The sequence below is a fragment of the Xenopus laevis genome, chromosome 9_10S, assembly GCF_017654675.1.
Source record: "Xenopus laevis strain J_2021 chromosome 9_10S, Xenopus_laevis_v10.1, whole genome shotgun sequence".
NCBI classification, from domain to species: Eukaryota; Metazoa; Chordata; class Amphibia; order Anura; family Pipidae; genus Xenopus; species Xenopus laevis.
Genome location: NC_054388.1, coordinates 107,084,735 through 107,104,262, shown reverse-complemented (window position 1 = coordinate 107,104,262; position 19,528 = coordinate 107,084,735). Strand labels below are relative to the sequence as shown.

The following is a 19,528-nucleotide window of genomic DNA, read 5'->3' as shown; positions in this document are numbered from 1 at the left end:
TAGTTGGGATCAAGTACAAACTACTGTTTTATTATGACAGAGAAAAAGGAAATCATTTAAAAAAAAAAATGTGGATTATTTTATTATAATGGAGTCTATGGGAGACGGTAATGTGGAGCTTTCTGGATAACGGGTTTCATACTTGTGTAAGGATAGATTGAATGTCTGTCTTTTACCTCTGGGCTCACCCAAGATCAACTCTTCTATGGGTGAGACTTATAATGACTAGTGTATTGCCTGGTGGGAACCTTCTTGTTTGCTAGGTACAGTTGTGCAATATGTTTCTTCAACTAAGTAATGGTGGATGTCTCCAGAAAGAATATCTTCCGATGGCTGCCATCAACACATGAGCTGGGCATAAGCAAGCCCCTTGTCAATACACTTTATGGGCCATCAGCCAGACAAGCAGATCAGTTGTTTTTCCAATTTGCTTGGATGGTCTGTTAAAGGAGAAGTAAACCCTAAAAATTAATATGTTAAAAATGGCATATTTTAAATACTGAACTTACTGCACGAGGCTAAAGTTTCAGCTTGTCAATAACAGCAATGATCCAGGACTTCAAACTTGTCACAGGGGGTCACCATCTTGGAAAGTGTCTGTGACACTCACATGCTCAGTGGGCTCTGATTGGCTGTTGAGAAGCTAAGCTTAGGGCTCGTCACTAATTATCCAGCAGAAAATGAGCTTCCCTGGCTGTAATATAAGCTGATGCTACAGGTTTGCTGATTATTCAATTCTGATGCTAATTGCACTGGTTTCTGTGCTGCCATGTAGTAATTATCTGTATTAATTACTAATCAGCCTTATATTGTGACATTTCTATTTTATGTGTACTGTATATTGTGAGTGGGTCCCTAAGCTCAGTAAATGACAGCAGCACAGAGCATGTGCAGTGAATCAGCAGAAAAGAAGATGGGGAGCTACTGGGGCATCTTTGGAGACACAGATCTTTACTGCTAAAGGGCTGTGGTTGCCTTGGGCTGGTACAGAAGCACAAAACATCATGTACAACATTTCTAGCTACTTCTTTAGTTCTCCTTTTAAATATACTAACTGGCCCTCAAAGTCAGGTCAAGCTGACAGAGTTGGCTAGTAAGGGGTTAAGCTTAAAGTCCTTGCTTGCTAGTGCACAAAGAGGTATATTTATCAAAGAGTAAAGTTAGAGATCACCACAGTCCTCTAGAGTGAAATTCTGCCACTCTCCATTCATTTCTATGACATTTTAAAAAGAGTATTTATAAACAGGTGAAAGAGAAAGTTCACCCTTTCATAAATTCAACTTTCCAAATGTCATAAAAAAGAATGGAGATCGGCGGAATTTCACTCTAGAGGACTGTGGTGATCTCTAACTTCACTCTTTCATAAATACACACCAAAATGTTATAGGAACTGAAATTATTTTGCTTGGCACACGGAAAGCCCCCAGAATTTAGTCAATAAATCGTACAAGCTAATGCATGAAAATCTGCTTCGTAACAAATGATGCTTAATCATAAAATCCAATGACGTGAGATTAAAATTAAGATGACCTATAAGATTGATTCAAGTATAATACGTAATCGAAAATGTTAAAGGGGGTTGTTCACCTTTAAAGAAACTTTAAGCATGATGTAGAGAGTGATATTCTGAGACAATTAAATGAAAAATAATTTTATTATTTGTGGTTTTTGAGTTATTTAGCTTTTTATTCAGTAGTGGCAATTTCAACCATCTGGTTGCTTGGGTCTAAATTCCCCCAGCAACTATGCATTGATTTGAACAAGAGACTGGAATAGGAATAGGAGAGGCCTGAATAGAAAGATCAGTAATAAAAAGTAGCAATAACAATACATTTGTAGCCTTACAGAGTATTTGTTTTTTAGATGAGGTCAGTGACCCCCCATTTGAAAGCTGGAAAGAATCAGAAGAAATCTGCAAATAATTCAAAAACTGTAAAAAAAAAAAAAAATAATAATAATAATAATAATAATAAAGGTAATTTAAAAAGTTGCTTAGAATTAGCCGATCTATAAGTAATAAAAGTTAATTTAAAGGTGAACCACCCCTTTAACGATGTTTTGATCTGGGTATAAAATTGAACGGGAAGAACTGATTTTCTCTGGCCGGGCCTGTCTGATTTGTTGTGTTGCAGTTTGATGCATCCTGCAGATAAATCAATGTTTTGAGTCTGAACATTATCCGTGTGTCCAGATGTGCTGATTGCCTGAGAGATAAACAACCGAAGTCTTCAGGTCACATGGGGCAGTATCCATCTCTTCTCACATGGTCCATTCAAACAGACAACACAACTTTAGTAACCACACGAGAACTACACTCGGGCTGTTTATCTGATTTACAGACATATGTCTTTCTCTTCCCTCCAGGCTGGGCCGGCTGGAGCTGTTCAGACAACAGTAAGGTTCTCTCCTACCAACAACAATTGGTCGCCACTTTGCTGCTGACACTGAGCAACTTCATGTTCATACCCACCATCATTGTGGCAGTTTACAAGTTTTACTTTGTGGAGGCTGCAGTGTATGCATACAACATGTTCTTCTCCACCGTACGTACAGATTTTTCTTTCTGTTGTTGCTATCCTGTCTGCCAGCTATACTGTACATGAAACCATTTTCATAATAATGTACTTTTTTAGTAGTATGTGCCATTAGGTAATCCTAAATAGAAAACTGCCATTTTAAAAAAACAAGGGATCATAGGATTCACGGTGCACATAAACATACCAAACAAACCATACATGTTAGGTCACATGAGCCAATTAACAGACAGAGTTCTGTCTTTTGCTTCCACACTTCTTCCTGTTACAGTTAGAGCTGCAGTATTTCTGGTCAGGTTATCTCTTCCTGTTACAGTTAGAGCTGCAGTATTTCTGGTCAGGTTATCTCTTCCTGTTACAGTTAGAGCTGCAGTATTTCTGGTCAGGTGATCTCTTTCTGTTACAGTTAGAGCTGCAGAATTTCTGGTCAGGTGATCTCTTCCTGTTACAGCTGCAGTATTTCTGGTCAGATGATCTCTTCCCATTACAATTAGAGCTGCAGTATTTCTGGTCATGTGATCTCTTAGGCAGCACACAGACCATCACTAAATGGCAGTTTAGGCAAGAGATGTAAAAGGGCAATATTTACTTAAATATATAGACCAGTTTGATACGATTCTTTAATATGCCACTAATAAGATATCAACTATCTGTTGCTCAAGTGTTCATTTTGGGGGTAAAGTTTTCCGTTAAGCATCAGTGCAAGAGAATAGATGAGTATATGGAGCTGTCTGCGTGTGTACACCCTATAGCTCCCTGGAATACTCAAAATAAGTGAATGAGATCCACAATTAATAAATGCAGTAGCAAGGGTAGTAGCAAAATATAAAAAGTATTTATTAGGACACATATAGCCTAACGCATTTTGTGCTCAGAGGCTTTCATTGTTGCTGTTACAGTGTCTGTCGATTGCATTTCTGGTATTGTTCCCACACCATTCTAACATCATTACGACTGTTTCAGTTCTATCACGCCTGTGACCAGCCTGGGGACGCAGTGATGTGCATCATGGACTATGACACCTTACAGTACTGTGATTTCTTTGGCTCCGTCGTGTCCATATGGGTGACCATCCTCTGTATGGCCAGACTGAAGAAAACTCTGAAATATGTAAGTATGAAATAACAGTTTGCTTTAGTGCTACTGCCTCCCTAGCTCCAGTCTCAGAGCCATGCCATGGGGCTCATATATAAACACTGGGCAAATTCGCCCCTGGGCAGTAACCCATAGCAACCAATCAGCGATTAGCTTTTTTCAGCCATATGCAGGTTGAACATTGAAAGCAATCATCTGATTGGTTGCCATGGGTTACTGCTGAGGTGCAGGTTTGCCCAGTGTTTATAAAGAACCCCCCCCGACTGGCTGGACTTTGCTCAATTCTAGGTTAGCTAAGGGCAGTGACATTTTATTTCCATTTGCTATTTAGTGTCCCTTTGTGATTGCAGGTCTTGTTTATGCTGGGCACACTACTTATTGCCCTTTCTATGCAGCTAGACCGGAAAGGAATCTGGAATATGATGGGACCTTGCCTATTTGCACTAGTTATACTGGTAATCACATGGGTAAGTAAAATTTGTTATTGGTATTCATCTGATTTTTTTGGTGTCTCTGATTTTTTTGGTCAAGGTAGAGACCGGCGTGGGTCCATTTTGTTAGACCCATACTCGCAACCTGTGACTTTCCCCCACGAAACTGCTACCCTCCCCGACCCCCAATAGCCCAACTTACCCTTCCTTACCTGGGGCCCCGCAAAACTGGAAGCGACGTCACTTTGGGCCGGAAGTGACGTCGCACCAAAACTTCAGGAAAACGGAAGAAATCTCACAGGGGAGGGATCAAGCCTCCACATGAACTGCCCGCACAGCCATAGAATCGGGGACTTTTTGCCCGAAAGCCAAACACTTTGCGGTTATTCCGCGGGCACCTAACCCGGTGCAGGACTCTAGGTTATGGTAGAATGGGCTAAAAGCTGTAAGTAAATTAGGAATGCACCGAATCCACTATTTTGGATTTGGCCAAACCCCCTAATCCTTCACAAAAGATTCTGCTGCATACCGAATACTAATTTGCATATGCAAGTTAGGGGTGGGAAGGGGAAAACATTTTTTACTTCTTTGTTTTGTGACAAAAAGTCACGCAATTTCCCTCCCGCATATGCAAATTAGGATTCGAATTTGATTTGGCTGGGCAGAAGGATTTGGCCAAATCCAAATCCTGCTGAAAAAGTCAGAATCCCGAACTAAATCCTGGATTGGTGCATCCCTAAAGTATACCTACTCTATGGGAGCGCCCCCCCCCCATCAAGGCCTGGCTGAAGATGGTAAACGTCACAATTCCACTCTACAAACTCACATACGAAATCAGAGGTTCCCGTGGTGTGACATACTCCCAGAGACCCTCCAACCCTTGGACCCTTGAAACTACTAACTCCGCACCCCCGGAGAAACCATCAAGATATGCTTGAATGTTAATTAGAAATGTATCCAACTATCTAGCTCTAACTCTGTGCAAATGCTTCTGGCCACATAATCAACCTGATAAATGTCTATTGTTATTATTTTTGGTTTAAGAAAATAAAAATTGACCTTTAAAAAAAATAAAAAAAAAAATAAAGCTGTAAGTATCTTAGTAGGACAAAATAGCCGGCATCATTCCCTGGGGCACCACTTAGCACTTTAGAACTTGCTTAGAACTTTGAAGTAATAAATGACCCTTTATGTGATCAAGGTGGAGAAAGAGGCTATTGGGTACAGAGTAAAGAGACAGCATGGGATTAGAATAGAGTCAGTAATTCAAGAGGAACTATTGTGAAAATGAAAATTTAATATAAGCTTCATCCTACTAAAATAATAAATACAATCAATTAAAAATTCTGCATTGTTTCTGAAATAATCAAGTTTATATTCACTATTCCTCTCTCAGCATCTGTTTCTCTCCATTCTGTCTTCATGCAGCAGTTGGATATTAATTGACAGTTAGATCCAATATATTTAATAGGTGGGCTCCCTTTCCTAGCAGATGAATTAGAACTCATTCAAATAAATGATACCATTAAAACCCAACCCACACCCGACTCTAACCCACTATTTGCCAACCCACCCAAGGCCGGCTTCCATTTTAAGGCCCGCGCCGAGACATCACAGAAGGGGCGTCTTTAAAAAATTAAGCCGGTAGTCGCCAGGGTCGAGCCAAGGTGCGGGGTCAGCCCGAACCCGCTTAACCCGCGGGTATCGGGCCTACCGCACATCACTAATTCCTGTACAAACAAAATCTAACAAAATAACTGCCTTTTGCACAAATCCTGCATGTAGAGAGACATGATGTCTGGTGATTTTAATAGAGTGATCTCTAATACATCTTCTAGGCAAAAGGAGCCCCCCTATAAGATATATTGGATCTAACTGTCAATGAATATCTGACACCCAACTGCTGCATGAAGAGAGAATGAAGAGAAACAGATAATGATAGAGGAATAGTGAAGATAAACTTAATTATTTCAGAAATTGTACCGTACCAACGTTTCTTATTTCCGTATGAGGAAGCTTATATTAAATTTTTATTTTCACAATAGTTCCCCTTTCATGTTCAAAAAGAATAAAATCACAACATTCTATACTGATGCAGACTTTTTGTGGTCAAGCTTTTGGTCAGTTCTCCGGTCAGAGCCCCTATTACTCTCTAAAAAAAATTGCACTAGGGTGATTCTTTGTGAAATCGCTGTAAAAACAATATATATCCATGTCATTTACTTCCAAAGAAATCATTGCCTCTCTGCTCTGTTTTTAGACTTACCGTGGAGTACGGCGCCGGCACTGTTACCCTCCCAGCTGGAAACGCTGGCTCTTCTACTTGGTTCCGGGAATTTCCCTGGCGCTCATTGCTCTTTCCATCTACGTCTTTGCACAGACCAACACCAATTACTTTTACACTCACAGTCTCTGGCACATCATGGTGGCCGGAAGTGTGGCCTTCTTGCTCCCGCCGCGAGACAAGAAGAAGAAACCGTGGGATTTTAAACAGCTGCTGGGCTGTCGGTACAAGATCTGCCACGATGACCGGGAGGAATTATTTGTGGCGACGTGAGAATTCACAACGGGACAGTTTTTATTTCTTTCAGACACATGCGCGAGGGAGGCGAGATGTTCTAAGACTTGAAACCGGTGCTTCTACACTACAATCATAATAGGCAAGAATAGCTCGAATCGTGTAATAAAAACCCAAAGAGGGGAGAAGTGGGTTTTTGGAAAAAAATATGTATATTTTGCTGCAATGATGGAAGAAGACTGCCAGTGCTGGGCTTCTGGAACACGAGTTTACAACTATATCATTATTTTTCCATTTTCTGATTGGGAGAAGTCATTGTTCCCAGCACTCCTTGCCTTTTTATGCATTTTCGTCAAAGCCCATGTTCCTAATTCTGTAGACACCATTAACCAACCAAATTAAAGGATATGTAAACCTTTAAAATAAGTGAATGTAAAATTGCTGAGGGGGCTATTCTAAGCACTTTTGTCATTTACATTCAGTATTTATTTATATTTTATTCCAGGATATTAAGGGATACATGTACTGTTAATATGAACAGCCACCTGCTGGTCAGTTTCCCACCAGTCTGACCACCAAGTATTCAAGGAAGTTGTCAGGAGAAAGAGGCTGCTCTGATTCATAGCTATACTGAGAAAGAGGCTGCTCTGATGTTCTTCTGCTTAGGAAAGATTTGAGAAAGGTTTCTAATTGTTTTCCTAAGCAGAAGAACATCAGAGCAGCCTCTTTCTTTCTCCTGACAACTTCCTTGACTACATGGTGGTCAGACTGGTGGGAAACTGACCAGCAGGTGGTGCTGTTGTAACAAAATTCATTCATATTAACAGTACATGTATCCCTTAATATCTTGGAATAAAAAAATAAATAATTAATGTAAATGACAAAAGTGCTTAGAATAGCCCCCTCATCAATTTTACATTCACTTATTTTAAAGGTTTATTTACCCTTGAACAAGCTGCAACTGAATGGCTTGGACTGCTTCTTCTGTCTAGGTTAGTCAGCTTTTTATGTAACCTTGTCTGTGATCAAATAAGTCTGACTGTGTTAATTTAATAGTTCAGTTGGGGTAATGGCATCAGCAGATATGTATATATGGTAACGTAAAAGGAGACTTAAGAAGAGCTTCATTTATTTTTCAAAGAGAATCAGATACTGGTTAAACAATACAGAATATTTTTTTTTTTTTTTTTGAAATGCAAGATATTATTTTCGTACATAAATTCAATGCTACAGCCACTCTTTAATGCCTGGAGACAGATACCTCACTCCTCGGGGCACATAGGGCTCTGTATCACATGGTGTCAGTAAGGGTCAGACTGGGGCGTCCAGGGGCTGTCACTTGAAGGGCCCTTCTTGCAAACTTAAGAGCCCTTCTACAGCTTCTACCAGAAGATTTTTAAAATGTCCACTATTTTTTTAATATTCAAATATTTTTTTTGCTCCTAATCTGGAGTATTCAAATCCTGAAAACTCAGATTCCAAAATTATTGAGATTGTGTTTTTTTTTTTTTTTTTTTTTTTTTAAATGTGAACTGTGGCAAAAGCTTGATTTGATATGTTAATGAAATCTGCCCCTTAGTGAACTGAATCTTCACCCTTAAAGGAGAAAGAAAGGGATAAAATACTAAGGGGGTGCAAGTAACTATAATCGCTAACCTCTCACCCCACGTCCAAGATGATACAGGTATGGAACCTATTATCCAGAATGCTCAGGACCTGTGGTTTTCCAGATAACTGATCTTTCCATAATTTGGATCTACTAGAAAATCATGTAAACATCAAATGAACCCAATAGGCTGGTTTTGCTTCCAATAAGGGTTAAGGTGGCCATAGACGCAAAGATCCGCTCGTTTGGCCATGTGCCATTAACGAGCATGGCTATATCGGGGGGTAATCTGAACATTCGGCCGATTTACGATGCGCAATGGGCAATGGTCGGGTCAAAATCAAACCTGTCCGATCGACCAATCTCTGCCGGACGAAAAAGGTCGGCACACTCCACACACAATCCGAAAATCATACGAATCCTCAATTTGTACGATAGGATCTTTGCTTCTATGGCCATCTTTAATTAGATCTTAATTGGGATCAAGTACAAGCTACTGTTTTATTATTACACAGAAAAAGGAAATCAGTTTTAAAAATTTGGATTATTCGAATAAAATGGAGTCGACAGGAGACGGCTATTCCGGATAATGGGTTTCCGTATAACGGTTCCCATTCCTGTACTTTTGTACAAATGTGCGTATGGGTTCAGTAGTTGCCTTATTCTTCTGTCTATGGGTCGTTATCCCTCCTAATCCAAAAAAAATGACAGATGTGGTGCAACCCAATAAACATATGTATTAATGACCTTACAAATATTTTCCGAATACTGCGCCACTGGTTTTTGGTGCTACACTGAAGGGCTGATTTAAAAATATAGAGGCTGAATAGCACAAGTGCTGTTGCTCAACCAATCGGGTTTTTAATTTTCTATCTGCTGGTTGGTGACCATGGGCGACTGTACTTGAGATATTCAGCACCTATAGCCGAGCTCTTGAGTTGGGTAAAGTAATGTGGCGTATGTTTTATATGTTGTATCTGTCGTAGTGTCTTACCTTCTGATTTCCATGGATTTGTTGGGAAAATTCCTAAAAAGTTTGATTCCTGTGGGTTGAAAATATGGAAACGCAAAGCTGAAAAATGATTAAAGGGGACCGTCACCCAAAAAAATTATTAAAAATCCTATTTTATCGCATTAGTCAAGCAAAATGAACATTAATTACACTATATAAATTATTTGAATCTTGTTTCCTTCAGTCTGGAAATTCAAAATGATAGCAAACAGGCAGGAGCCATTTTGTGGACACTGTTATTAAGACAAGTCTTGTATCATCTCAGAATCTTGTTTGTGCACCAGAATGGGGGACCTGATGTCCATCCCCATGCCCTGGCTACACAATTAAATGGTGAAGAGAACGGGGGAATGTGTGGGGAGAGCAGTGACATGTAGGAAGTGCTGAATGGAAAGTGAAAGTAATTGTCTGCCCCGCCTCTATTCCTAAGGCATAGAGGAGGGGCAGACAATATTTGATTGACAGCTGAGATTTTTAATTGAGTTTACAACAGCTATGAATGCTTTAATAAAAAATAGAAATTGGATTTCATGTTTAATTTGAAAAGGACTTTTATTATACCGATTTTTGTGTCTGGGTGACAGGTCCACTTTAATAAACACCAGAAAGGCTACGGGCTCAACAGTAGCTGCAACTTGTAGCTGGCGCGAAATAGGATTTAGTGTTTCCAAAGAGGGTATCATGGCATTATAGCAGCTGCTAATGTCTGTTGGACATAGACCCAGGGAATATACCAATCTTCACATATTCTACTTCAGTAGATCCGACTGACTAGACTTCCCATATGTTGATTGTGGCAGAAGGCTTGCATGCTGACTCTCTGTTGGCTGCTGTACATATGGCTTTATAAACAAACACTGTATCTACATTATGGAAAGGTCATTTGCACAGATGCTGGACACAGATGATCCATTAACCGACCCCTCTGTATTTCAGCTTTAATTTATGGTTTTATTTATAAAAAGAAAAAAAGTGGTGTCAGACTGTTTCTTTGATCCTTAGCATTTTTATTGACCAGTTGGAAGGTGATTGATCCATCGTTTACATCTAAAAATCAATGTATTGCCTGGATGTTCTAGAAATCTTATTAACTCTGAAAACCCCCAAAAAAACACTAACAGTATGCCAAAATTATTTTTTCTGCCATTGGAATGTTCAGTCAATTGCACTACAATGTGATCTCATTATTTCTGAAGTCCAAGGGGCAAATTGCACATTTACGTATGATTTACATTTTTTTCTGGTTTTTTTCCACTTCCCAATGCAAGGATTGGATCTAAGACACAACTAGAATAGAGCTAATCATGTAGGAGGTAGAAGGAAAAATGCTAAAGCTGATAACTTTAAGACGCTTCAGAAGCACCAAACTTTCTGCTTCTAGAAGTCCAACCATGGAAGCCAAATATATATATAATGGCAGCAAATTCAATTCACTTCCTTCTCTGCTCCCAACAACGATGTCTTCTCTTTTTAATTCCAAAGGATATGGTGCCAATCCAAGCATGTCTCTTCTGGATAACTCCCAACAGCAGAGTTATTTCTAGGGATTACAAAGGTTCTTCCCGATGTCGAGACTGTCTATTGTGTTATGTCCACTAGCAATTCATTGTGTGTCAATTGTAATGTCCTCCTGATTTCTCTAGATTAAAAAAAGCTTTATTTTTCTCTTTCCGTTGATATTTTGGGAAATATGCAATATTTTTGGAGTAGATTTGCAACGACACTTTGTTTTCTATTGAAATCTTTCCTCAAATTAATTTCAATAAACAGCCAGAATATATTGTGTGTGGATTGGTTTTTTCTGAGTTTGGTATGCCATTTCGAATATTAAGGATGCTTTTTTATTAGGTATAATGACTCTAACAGTCAAAATGATCAGATATAGAATAATATCGGTATATCAGCCATAGTACCAAAAATATCTAGGATTTTTAGAGTTTTACCCCAGATCTCTCCCTAACTGAACTTCAAGTTGGACTTTTATTGTATCTAGGAGAACAAATGGCCATTCTACTCAAATCTAACCCTAGCCAGCCATAATGATGGCCTTTCAATACATTCTATCACCCAAATCTAAACCTAATTGTCCTTCAGGCTTGACTTTCAATGTATTTAGGAGAGGAGGAGCTGGCTTAGAGGTTAAGTGATCAGCCTTTGAGAAATTATTCTCTTTCCTTTCCTTTAGGTGAACAAATGGCCATTGTACCTGAACTTTCAGTGTATCTAGGAGAGAAACTGGCAGTTCTACCCAAATCTAACCCTAACTGTCCTTCAAGTTGGTCTTTTTTAATGTATCTAAGAGACAAAATTGCCATTCTACCCAAATGTAACCCTGTTCTTCAAGTTGGACTTTCAATGTATCAAGAAGAGCAAATGGCCATTCTACCAAATTCTAACCCTAAATGGCCTTTAAGTTGGGCTTTCTATGTGTCTAGGAGAACATATATCCATTCTACCAAAATCTAACCCTAGCTGGCCTTCAAGTTGGACTTTTTTTTAATGTAACTAAGAGACAAAATGGCCATTCTACTCAAATTTAATCCTGTCCTTCAAGTTGAACTTTCAATGTATCAAGAAGAGCAAATGGCCATTCTACCGAATTCTAACCCTAAATTACCTTCAAGTTGGGCTTTCAATGTATCTAGGAGAACATATATCAATTATACCCAGGCCCGGATTTGTGGAAAGGCCACCTAGGCCCGGGCCTAGGGTGGCAGGATTTTAGGGGGGCGGCAAGGTGCTCAACCACACCCACATTGGTTCAAAAACAATCATTTTTTAAATTTCCCATCCACCAATCCCCATTGCTGCGGTCCAGATTATGAAAATTTGCACGAATTAAGGGGAGGGGACAGGGGCGACAAACGGTAGTGGGCCTAGGGGCGCCCACTTTGTAAATCCGGCACTGATTATACCCAAATCTAAGCCTAACTAGCCTTCAAATTGGGCCTTTAATTTATCTAGGAGGGTAAATGAACATTCTTCTACCCCCTGCCACTGCTCCAAGCCCCCCCCCACACACACAGTTCAAGACTCTAAAAAGAAATTTTTTTTATTATTATTCTAGTCAAACCTGGTTCTTTTATAATTCTGTTTTGTTTTGTAAAATTCAGTGAGTTAACTTTAAAGAGAAATGTATTTATTCATCCATTCAAACATGATTGTTTTAAAAAAATTTTTAGGAAGTTTTGTATTTCAGAACATTCAAGATTTTGAAAATTTTACAGAACACGAAAGACAACATAAAATCCTGAAGTATTTGATGATATGTACAAAAAATACAACATTCTTACTCCTCCCCTAACTTAAAAGATTAGTAAATTACAGGCACCGAATCCTGCGCCCAAATAAAATAAAAACCGTTGATGTTATTGTGTCCAGTGCTAAAGGAACAAAGACGTGTGAGCCTTATTTAGCCTCTCTTAAAGGAGACCAGAACTATTTGGTGTGTGGCTCATACAATGTTTTAACTCCCAGTGACCCCCAACAGAGAGGACATGGTTAAAAGTATGATATAATATAGGGATCCCGAACTTTTTATACCTGTGAGCCACATTTAAATGTAAAAAGAGTTGGGCTACAACATACACATGAAATAAGTTCTTGGAGGTACCAAATAAGGGCTGTGATTGGCTATTGGTGGCCCATATATGGTCTGGCAGCCTTCAGGAGACTCTGTTTGGCAGATTTTTTGTGTGATTTTTATACAATCAAAACTTGCCTGGAATTGAAAAATAATCATCTGCTTTGAGACCACTGGGTGCAACATCCAAGGGGTTGGTGGTTACTGATATAATGTATGGGTCTTCGGAGCAGTGTATATCAGACTAAACTGATTCACTCTTCCATGCCATTCCTTTATTTATTAATTTCTCTTGCTACTGTTATCCAACGTTTAACAGTCCAACTTCTTAAGTAGACAAAATGCAGAGAAGGCTTCATAGTTAAAAAAAAAAAAAAAAAAAAAAAAAAAGTATTTATACACAAACAAAAACCATAGAAAACCCTAATCTTCAAATAATTCCATACTGTGCAAGTTCGTGCAGCTCAAGATGGCTATACGCTTCCCACGGGCAAATGATGGTGATGTCTGAAACAATAAAGAGATCTTGTTATGGAAATATTTTCTGCAGAACACTAGATGGCAGCATCGTTTTAATGCCCCTCCTGGTGTATTCTTGTGTAGATTAGGGTTCTGTCTCTGATTTTTGAGACTCCAGAATTGCTTTCCAATATCCTTTCTCTACTTTTGGATAAAAATCTCAATTAAAACCACAACGGTCTTCTAAAACAATTATCATTTCATCGTTGTTTGCTCATTTCTTCGATTTGTAAAGTTGTATGGTGTATTAGTTACCGTTTAAAGTTATAACTTTTTGGCCTAAATATTATTTTAATGAAATAATTTGATATATATATATATATACCTATTAAAGGTTATGCACCTTTCATAATCTCTGTTGAAATAAGTACAGGTATGGGACTGGATTTGCTTCCATTACGTATTAATTATATCTTAGAAGGTACTTTTTTAATTATTACAGAGAAAAAGGAAATCATTTTTAAAAATTTGGATAAAATGGAGTCAATGGGAGACGGCCTTTCCTTAATTCTGAGCTTTCTGGATAACAAGTGTCTGGATAAAGGGTCCCATACCTGAAGTTATATCGTAGAGGTTTGCGGATCATTTCACCTCACCCTGCCCAGATGTTGTACCCAGTTAGAATTTCATAATTGATGGCCATTTACAGTTTAAATAAAATTGCCCGTTTACAAAGGATTGAAAGATTTTGGTGAAACATTTTAGGCGACATAATTGTCAATTTAAATACTTCAATATAGTAGCGTATTACAGATTTTTGAATCACTTGTTTTATCACAGATTTATCAAGGGTCGAATTTCGAAGTTGAAAATACTTCGAAATTCGACCATTGAATTGAATTACTCTGACTTTCGAATATCGAAGTCGAAGTTTGTTTTCATCGAATTTGGCCATTTGCGGTCGAAGTAAAATCGTTGGATCGAACGATTAAAACCTTCGAATCGAACAATTAGAAGGATTTCAGCGATCGATTGAACGATTTTTCTTGGACTTCAAAAAACTTAGAAAACTGCTCTAGAAGGTCCCCATAGGCTAACATAGCACTTCTGCAGGTTTAAATTGGCGAAGTATTGAAGTCGAGGTTTTTTTTAAGAGACAGTACTTCGATTATTGAATGGTCGAAAATTCTAACTATTTTACTTCAAATCGAATTCGAAGTCGTAGTATTCTATTCGATGGTCGAAGTATCCAAAAAATTACGAATTTCACATTTTTTACTTCGAAAATTCCCTCAAATTCACTTTGACCCTTGATAAACTTGCCCCTTAATGTTTTTTGAAACACTGCCTCTGAAGCTTTTCGTATTTTTCTATGAATAAAGTGGGAGCGGGGCTGATTTACAAATTGCACAAGAGCTTTTGCCAATAGCAACCACCAATGTTATGGTTGAAAAATGAAAACAATTTCCCTACGTCTCTTGAGTTTGTCCAGTGTTGTTTTATCCATGGCAGCAGTGCAGAAAAATTGGTATTACATTATAGAATTTGCATTACTATAAATTTAGTGGAGAACAAAAATCAGCTGCACTGAAAAAGTCATAGAAGGGATACATTTCCCTAAATTTTATTTAAAAATATATATATGAATTTGTCTCATTAAATGGGCCCTCCTTTGAATATCTATTTTTATCCGTCAGAGCTTGTTTGAGGACCTTTCCTATTGATTCTCTATTCTGCCTTCCAAGTGCTGCCTGGTTACTACGGTCATTGTAACAGTTAAATTCCAAACCAGAGATTTGCAGAGCACAAAAATTAAATATTTCAAAAACCACAAAACGAAAACTACCCCTATCAAATTTACTGTAAGTTTTAAAAACCTATAAGGTAACGTGCTCCCCAGAACAGTTCTTCCAACAGAAATGGTGTTGCTTCTAAGCTCGATGTAAATGGAAGGCATTTATCCGTCAGAACCAAGCTCACAAAAAAGCTTTGCCGTTGAACAAACCTGTGGAATTCCCGTAGCTGGACCCTGATTGAGCTTCTCGTTGAACATTGGCCAGGTGTGGGTTAATACATGTATAATGTGATTAGTTAAGTAAATCGGCATTAAGTTCTCCTTGTCATCAAATTTCAGTGTCGCCGATTTTCCCTTTCCGAAGAGGAACAATGTCTTGGAAGGTTAAGAAGCTTAACTCAGAGACAACAGGAATCCTCTTAAGCTTTGGGAATTTTGTCAGCAAAAAATAAAACAGTTCCAGTCACGAAGAAAAGAGGCCAATGTGTCCTTTAGAGCTCACATCTTGTATCAATTGGGGTTCCCTTTGTTTACTAAGATATTCTAGACGAGATTATGGATTTGAAATAATTTAAGATTCTTTTATTTTATCGCAGTTGTAGATTTAGGGCATTAAGGTTAAGTTTATATTTTTTGTTCTAACCTTAATTTCTATTTTTTTTTCCCCCCATGACTTGCTAAATGCATGTTTTAATAAGAAGCAGATGTTTCCCTTAAGATTTTTAGTTTAGGCAAAGGAGAACCACTGCACGTTGGTTTCACTGAAATGTGAGGGTTCCTTTAAAAAAAATATTGAGGATGATATGATATTTTTGATTTTGTTCTCTGTAGAGGACGCCACCACCAAGGCAAATAATATGGTTCAGGCTACTAAAACTGCGAGGAGCTCTGTACAGAGATACCAACCTGCGCCTAAGCCGTCCATTCCAGGGATTTCTTCAAATCTAGATTTAAAGGAGAGGAACACAATATGATTTAACACAAGAGATAATTCTGATAATAATACAAAGCTGAGACCTAGATCTGTACCCTCTTAGCCCCAGCAATCGCTTGAGAACCACTCGTTGGCAGTTGCAGTAGCCCATTATCTCCTGTTCAGATACAGGTAGACAGACAGCCTGGTAAGGGCACACGCTAAGATTTGCAGAAATTTAGTCGCCCGCTGATCAAACGTCTCTTCTTCGGGCGACTAATCTCCTCCTTCCCGCTGGCTAGAATCTAAATGGCCAATGGGATGGCACTCAGAGCAGTTCATTTTTCAAAGTCACCCAGAAACTTCGGCCAACTTTAGAAAACGAAGAGCTCCAAGTGTCACCCTACCGGCTCACCTTAGTTTTGATTTTTTTGCATATTATTTTTGGATTAATTTCTTCTTTTTTTAATTTTTTTCTAATCGGGTGTGCTGTCTATTATTTTTATTTTTTTGTAATTCATTTGGAGACTCTTATGGGGAGTCACCGATGGATTAGCACCCTGTAATTTCATTTTAGGGTGTGCGCCTTCTATTTCCATTTTTGTATTTGTTTATTTAGATTCCAGCCAGCGGGAAGGCTTTTTGGAGAGATTAGTCGCCCGAAGAAGAGGCAATTTGTCGCTGGAGGACTAAATCTCCCCAAACCTTAGCATGTGCCCTTACCCAAAAGCCAATAGAACTAACCAATTTCAAGTTCACTTTATGATGATGTTATAGTTGTCAAGAAAGGAAATATTTTGGGTCTAAACAAGAACTTGTTATGGGTCAATCACAATTTTTTTGGTGGAAACATTTCTTTCGCCGACCTCTCAAGCACAGGGCCACCATTATGGACGGTGTCTGCCTGCAAACTGGCAAGGGGACAGATTTACTGTTTTATAATTATACCTTCATCAGGGAGATCAGCTTTCTCTTTGGAGCTAAGTGTAAGTGAAAGAGAAGAATTTCTAGAAGTTTTCCATGCATAACATCTATACCCTTTGTATTGTATCTTATTTGTGTTCATTCATTGATGTAGAATTCCAACAGTTCCTCTACACTTTGAGACCAAACTTTTTGCCTGAATTTCACCCTGCTTACCCAATAACTCCTCTTTTGGGTGGTTTGCTTTTGAATTCCTTTGACCCCCTTTGCTTAAATTTTGGTCCTTTTTTCGTTGTTGGACCTGATCGAGCAGGAGGCTGGGACGACGTTGCACCAAAGTTTTCTGTAGGCACATTTGCTTCCTCTGTGACTTTAACTTGAGTTCCTTTTGATTCTTCACCTAAAACATTCGTTCTGTGCCCCATGGTGACTTCATTTGGTTCTTTGTTCACTTCTTCCACCTTTTCTACATTTTCCTTTTGTACATCATTCTGTTCTTTTGTTTCTTTCTCTGGTGGTTGACTTTCATTTTCAGCTGGGACCTTTTCCTCAACTGTGACCTTCTCTACTGCTTCACCTTTCTTATCTGCCTGGGCTTGTTTTTTGTCTTGTTTTTTCTCTTCAGTTGCACTGATCACTGCTACAGGGGCGGGGGTTGGCGTTTCCACTGGTGTTCTGTTTTCCAAAGGCACAGCTGTTGTAATCCTGTAAAGGAAAAGAAAACCTCAGTAAACATTTGTTTTATTATCACCCTTAAACATCATCTTGAACAACGGTCTCACTAAAAGGATTATTACCATGATTTGGTATTAAGATTAACTCAGAGTTAGATGCTAGCTAGGGATGGATGGTATCTAAGTGGTCTCGAATGTGGGAGAAGCCCATGCAGCTCAAATCATAAGTGCTTCTTTCAGTTTTTGAGATATTTTGTGGTGTTGGGAGGGGAGCAGCTATGGAATTCAAGCACTGCATAAAATGTTCATGTGGTGGTTCCTTAATTATTATGGAGTACCTTCTTTAAGGAAAACATTTATGTATATGAAGCGCAACCCATTGACTGCCAACAGCCTTTGTGTTTTACCTCTCATGGCTGCCCAACTATATTTTAAATTTCCGAACAAGCACGGGGACTGATATTTTTAGGAACCGGTCAGCTGATCAAGGCCTGTAATAGACTACTCTGAATGTGGGAACAACTCCATTAACATTTGTAAAACTATTAGGGAAACCATAAAGGTTTGTTAGCATTGGTATTTCCCTATAATATGCCAAATTCTGCAGGAAACTTTTAGGGTATGCCTATAAATGATGTGTGTGTGTCTAATATGTTTGAATGAACGAAGTGTTGATAAGTTGTGGTCTAAGTAGTCTCAGGAGGAATCTGTAGATACTTATCGATGTCTCCTTTTGAATGGCTCTCTTTTCATCAATCTACCTCCAGCCTTGTTATCTTCGTCTAGGTTGTTTTCCATCTGTAATGGGACACACATGTGTAACAGGTTATTTACTGTCCGATAATCTGCTCTAATCACATAGAATAAGAAATAAAATCTAAGCAGCCTAACAATCTATATTTTATTGTTTGTACTTATAGAAGCAAGGAATTTATCACATGACCAACGGATTCCACTGTGCACCCCCTTGGGGTGATAAAATAAAGTTACAGAAGAATGGAATGACTTACTTCCATTCTCATATGGGGTAAGCAGTCTTTTTTACCCGGTGTTGTATATGGTCTACACAGTCTAAACAGTAACTCAGGCTTTCATCACTGATTTCATCTGGGTCTAATATCTTGGGGCCAAAACCAAAGGCTCCTGATTTTTTATTTTGACTCTTCTAGAGTGAGGATGGCCGACCAAGCTAGAAGTGTCAGGGATGGTAGCTAGCAGATCAATGAAGAATGTGCTCCTGTTAACATAGTAGAAGGACGAGACCTGTATTGTATGGGTCACAAATACAGTATGTGGACTATATCAGAAGGACTTTCAAATATTATTTAGGTTCAGCTTCTCCTCATAAGCTCCAATATTTGGTCTCATGGATAACTCTTAGAGTTCCGGGCAAGTAAGAGCCATACAGTATATGCCCAAATTTCACACTAAATGACTTAAGGCTTCCCCCACCCACTGGTTTGGACCATCCACATTTTAATAACCACTAACTTAGAGATTGATATAAACAGTGAACTATTATGAAGTGCTGCGCAATCTTGGTTACAACTCATGTATTATTCATGTTCCTGTTAATTTTATTTCTGTATGTTTTACTGTTCATGACCGATCATGAAACAAAACCGTGTGCAGTGGTTAGCATTGCTGTCTTGCAGAACTTGGGTTAGAAGTTCAATTCCAGCCAGGGCATCATCTGTAAAAAGTTTTCACTGTGTTTGTGTGGCTTCCCACCATGTTCTCTGGTTTCCTACGAACATACTCCAAACACATTATTTGGCTCCTGCTGAAGTTGCCAACGGTGTCTGTGTCATAGAGGCCAGGAACAGGGACTGATGTACAATCTCTGTAATCTCTGATAAAATATAATAACAATAACTGGCAGGCACACCATTGTCCATATATTCAGTGGAGATTCAAAACTGACAGTACTGCAGGGCAGAAGGCTTCACTTCTACAGCTGAATGTCTTCATATTGTTACAAAAG

The 19,528-nt window shown here is 38.7% G+C and overlaps 2 protein-coding genes across 2 annotated transcripts in view; one reads left to right on the top strand and one right to left on the bottom strand.

The window, feature by feature from the left end:
- Window positions 1-6,990, top strand: part of pgap6.S (post-glycosylphosphatidylinositol attachment to proteins 6 S homeolog) — a 47,077-nt gene extending 40,087 nt beyond the window's left edge. Inside the window, exons 10-13 of the mRNA XM_018239332.2 lie at window positions 2,365-2,543; window positions 3,498-3,644; window positions 3,980-4,096; window positions 6,321-6,990. Of these exons, the coding sequence (XP_018094821.1) occupies window positions 2,365-2,543; window positions 3,498-3,644; window positions 3,980-4,096; window positions 6,321-6,617 (740 nt within the window). The 3' untranslated portion in view covers window positions 6,618-6,990. The remainder of the gene's footprint in view (window positions 1-2,364; window positions 2,544-3,497; window positions 3,645-3,979; window positions 4,097-6,320) is intronic.
- Window positions 6,991-12,742: 5,752 nt separating this feature from the next.
- On the bottom strand, window positions 12,743-17,678 carry LOC121399108 (retinal cone rhodopsin-sensitive cGMP 3',5'-cyclic phosphodiesterase subunit gamma-like). Its single transcript, XM_041578967.1, has 3 exons — window positions 17,087-17,678; window positions 15,940-15,977; window positions 12,743-13,286 (listed from the first exon to the last, which is right to left on the bottom strand). The coding sequence occupies exons 1-3, from the start codon at window positions 17,293-17,295 to the stop codon at window positions 13,210-13,212; spliced, it is 324 nt and encodes a 107-aa protein (XP_041434901.1). The 5' UTR covers window positions 17,296-17,678; the 3' UTR covers window positions 12,743-13,209.
- Between the last annotated feature and the right edge of the window lie 1,850 nt (window positions 17,679-19,528).

Bases quoted from the DNA above. Each gene is read 5' to 3' on its own strand.
- LOC121399108 (XM_041578967.1), bottom strand. From the start codon at position 17,295: ATGGGGCACAGAACGAATGTTTTAGGTGAAGAATCAAAAGGAACTCAA. The intron at 15,978-17,086 runs GTAAGCAGGGTG...CTTTAAATCTAG, and splicing joins CCCAAAAGAGGAGTTATTGG to ATTTGAAGAAATCCCTGGAA. The intron at 13,287-15,939 runs GTTGGTATCTCT...TTATTGTTTCAG, and splicing joins AATGGACGGCTTAGGCGCAG to ACATCACCATCATTTGCCCG.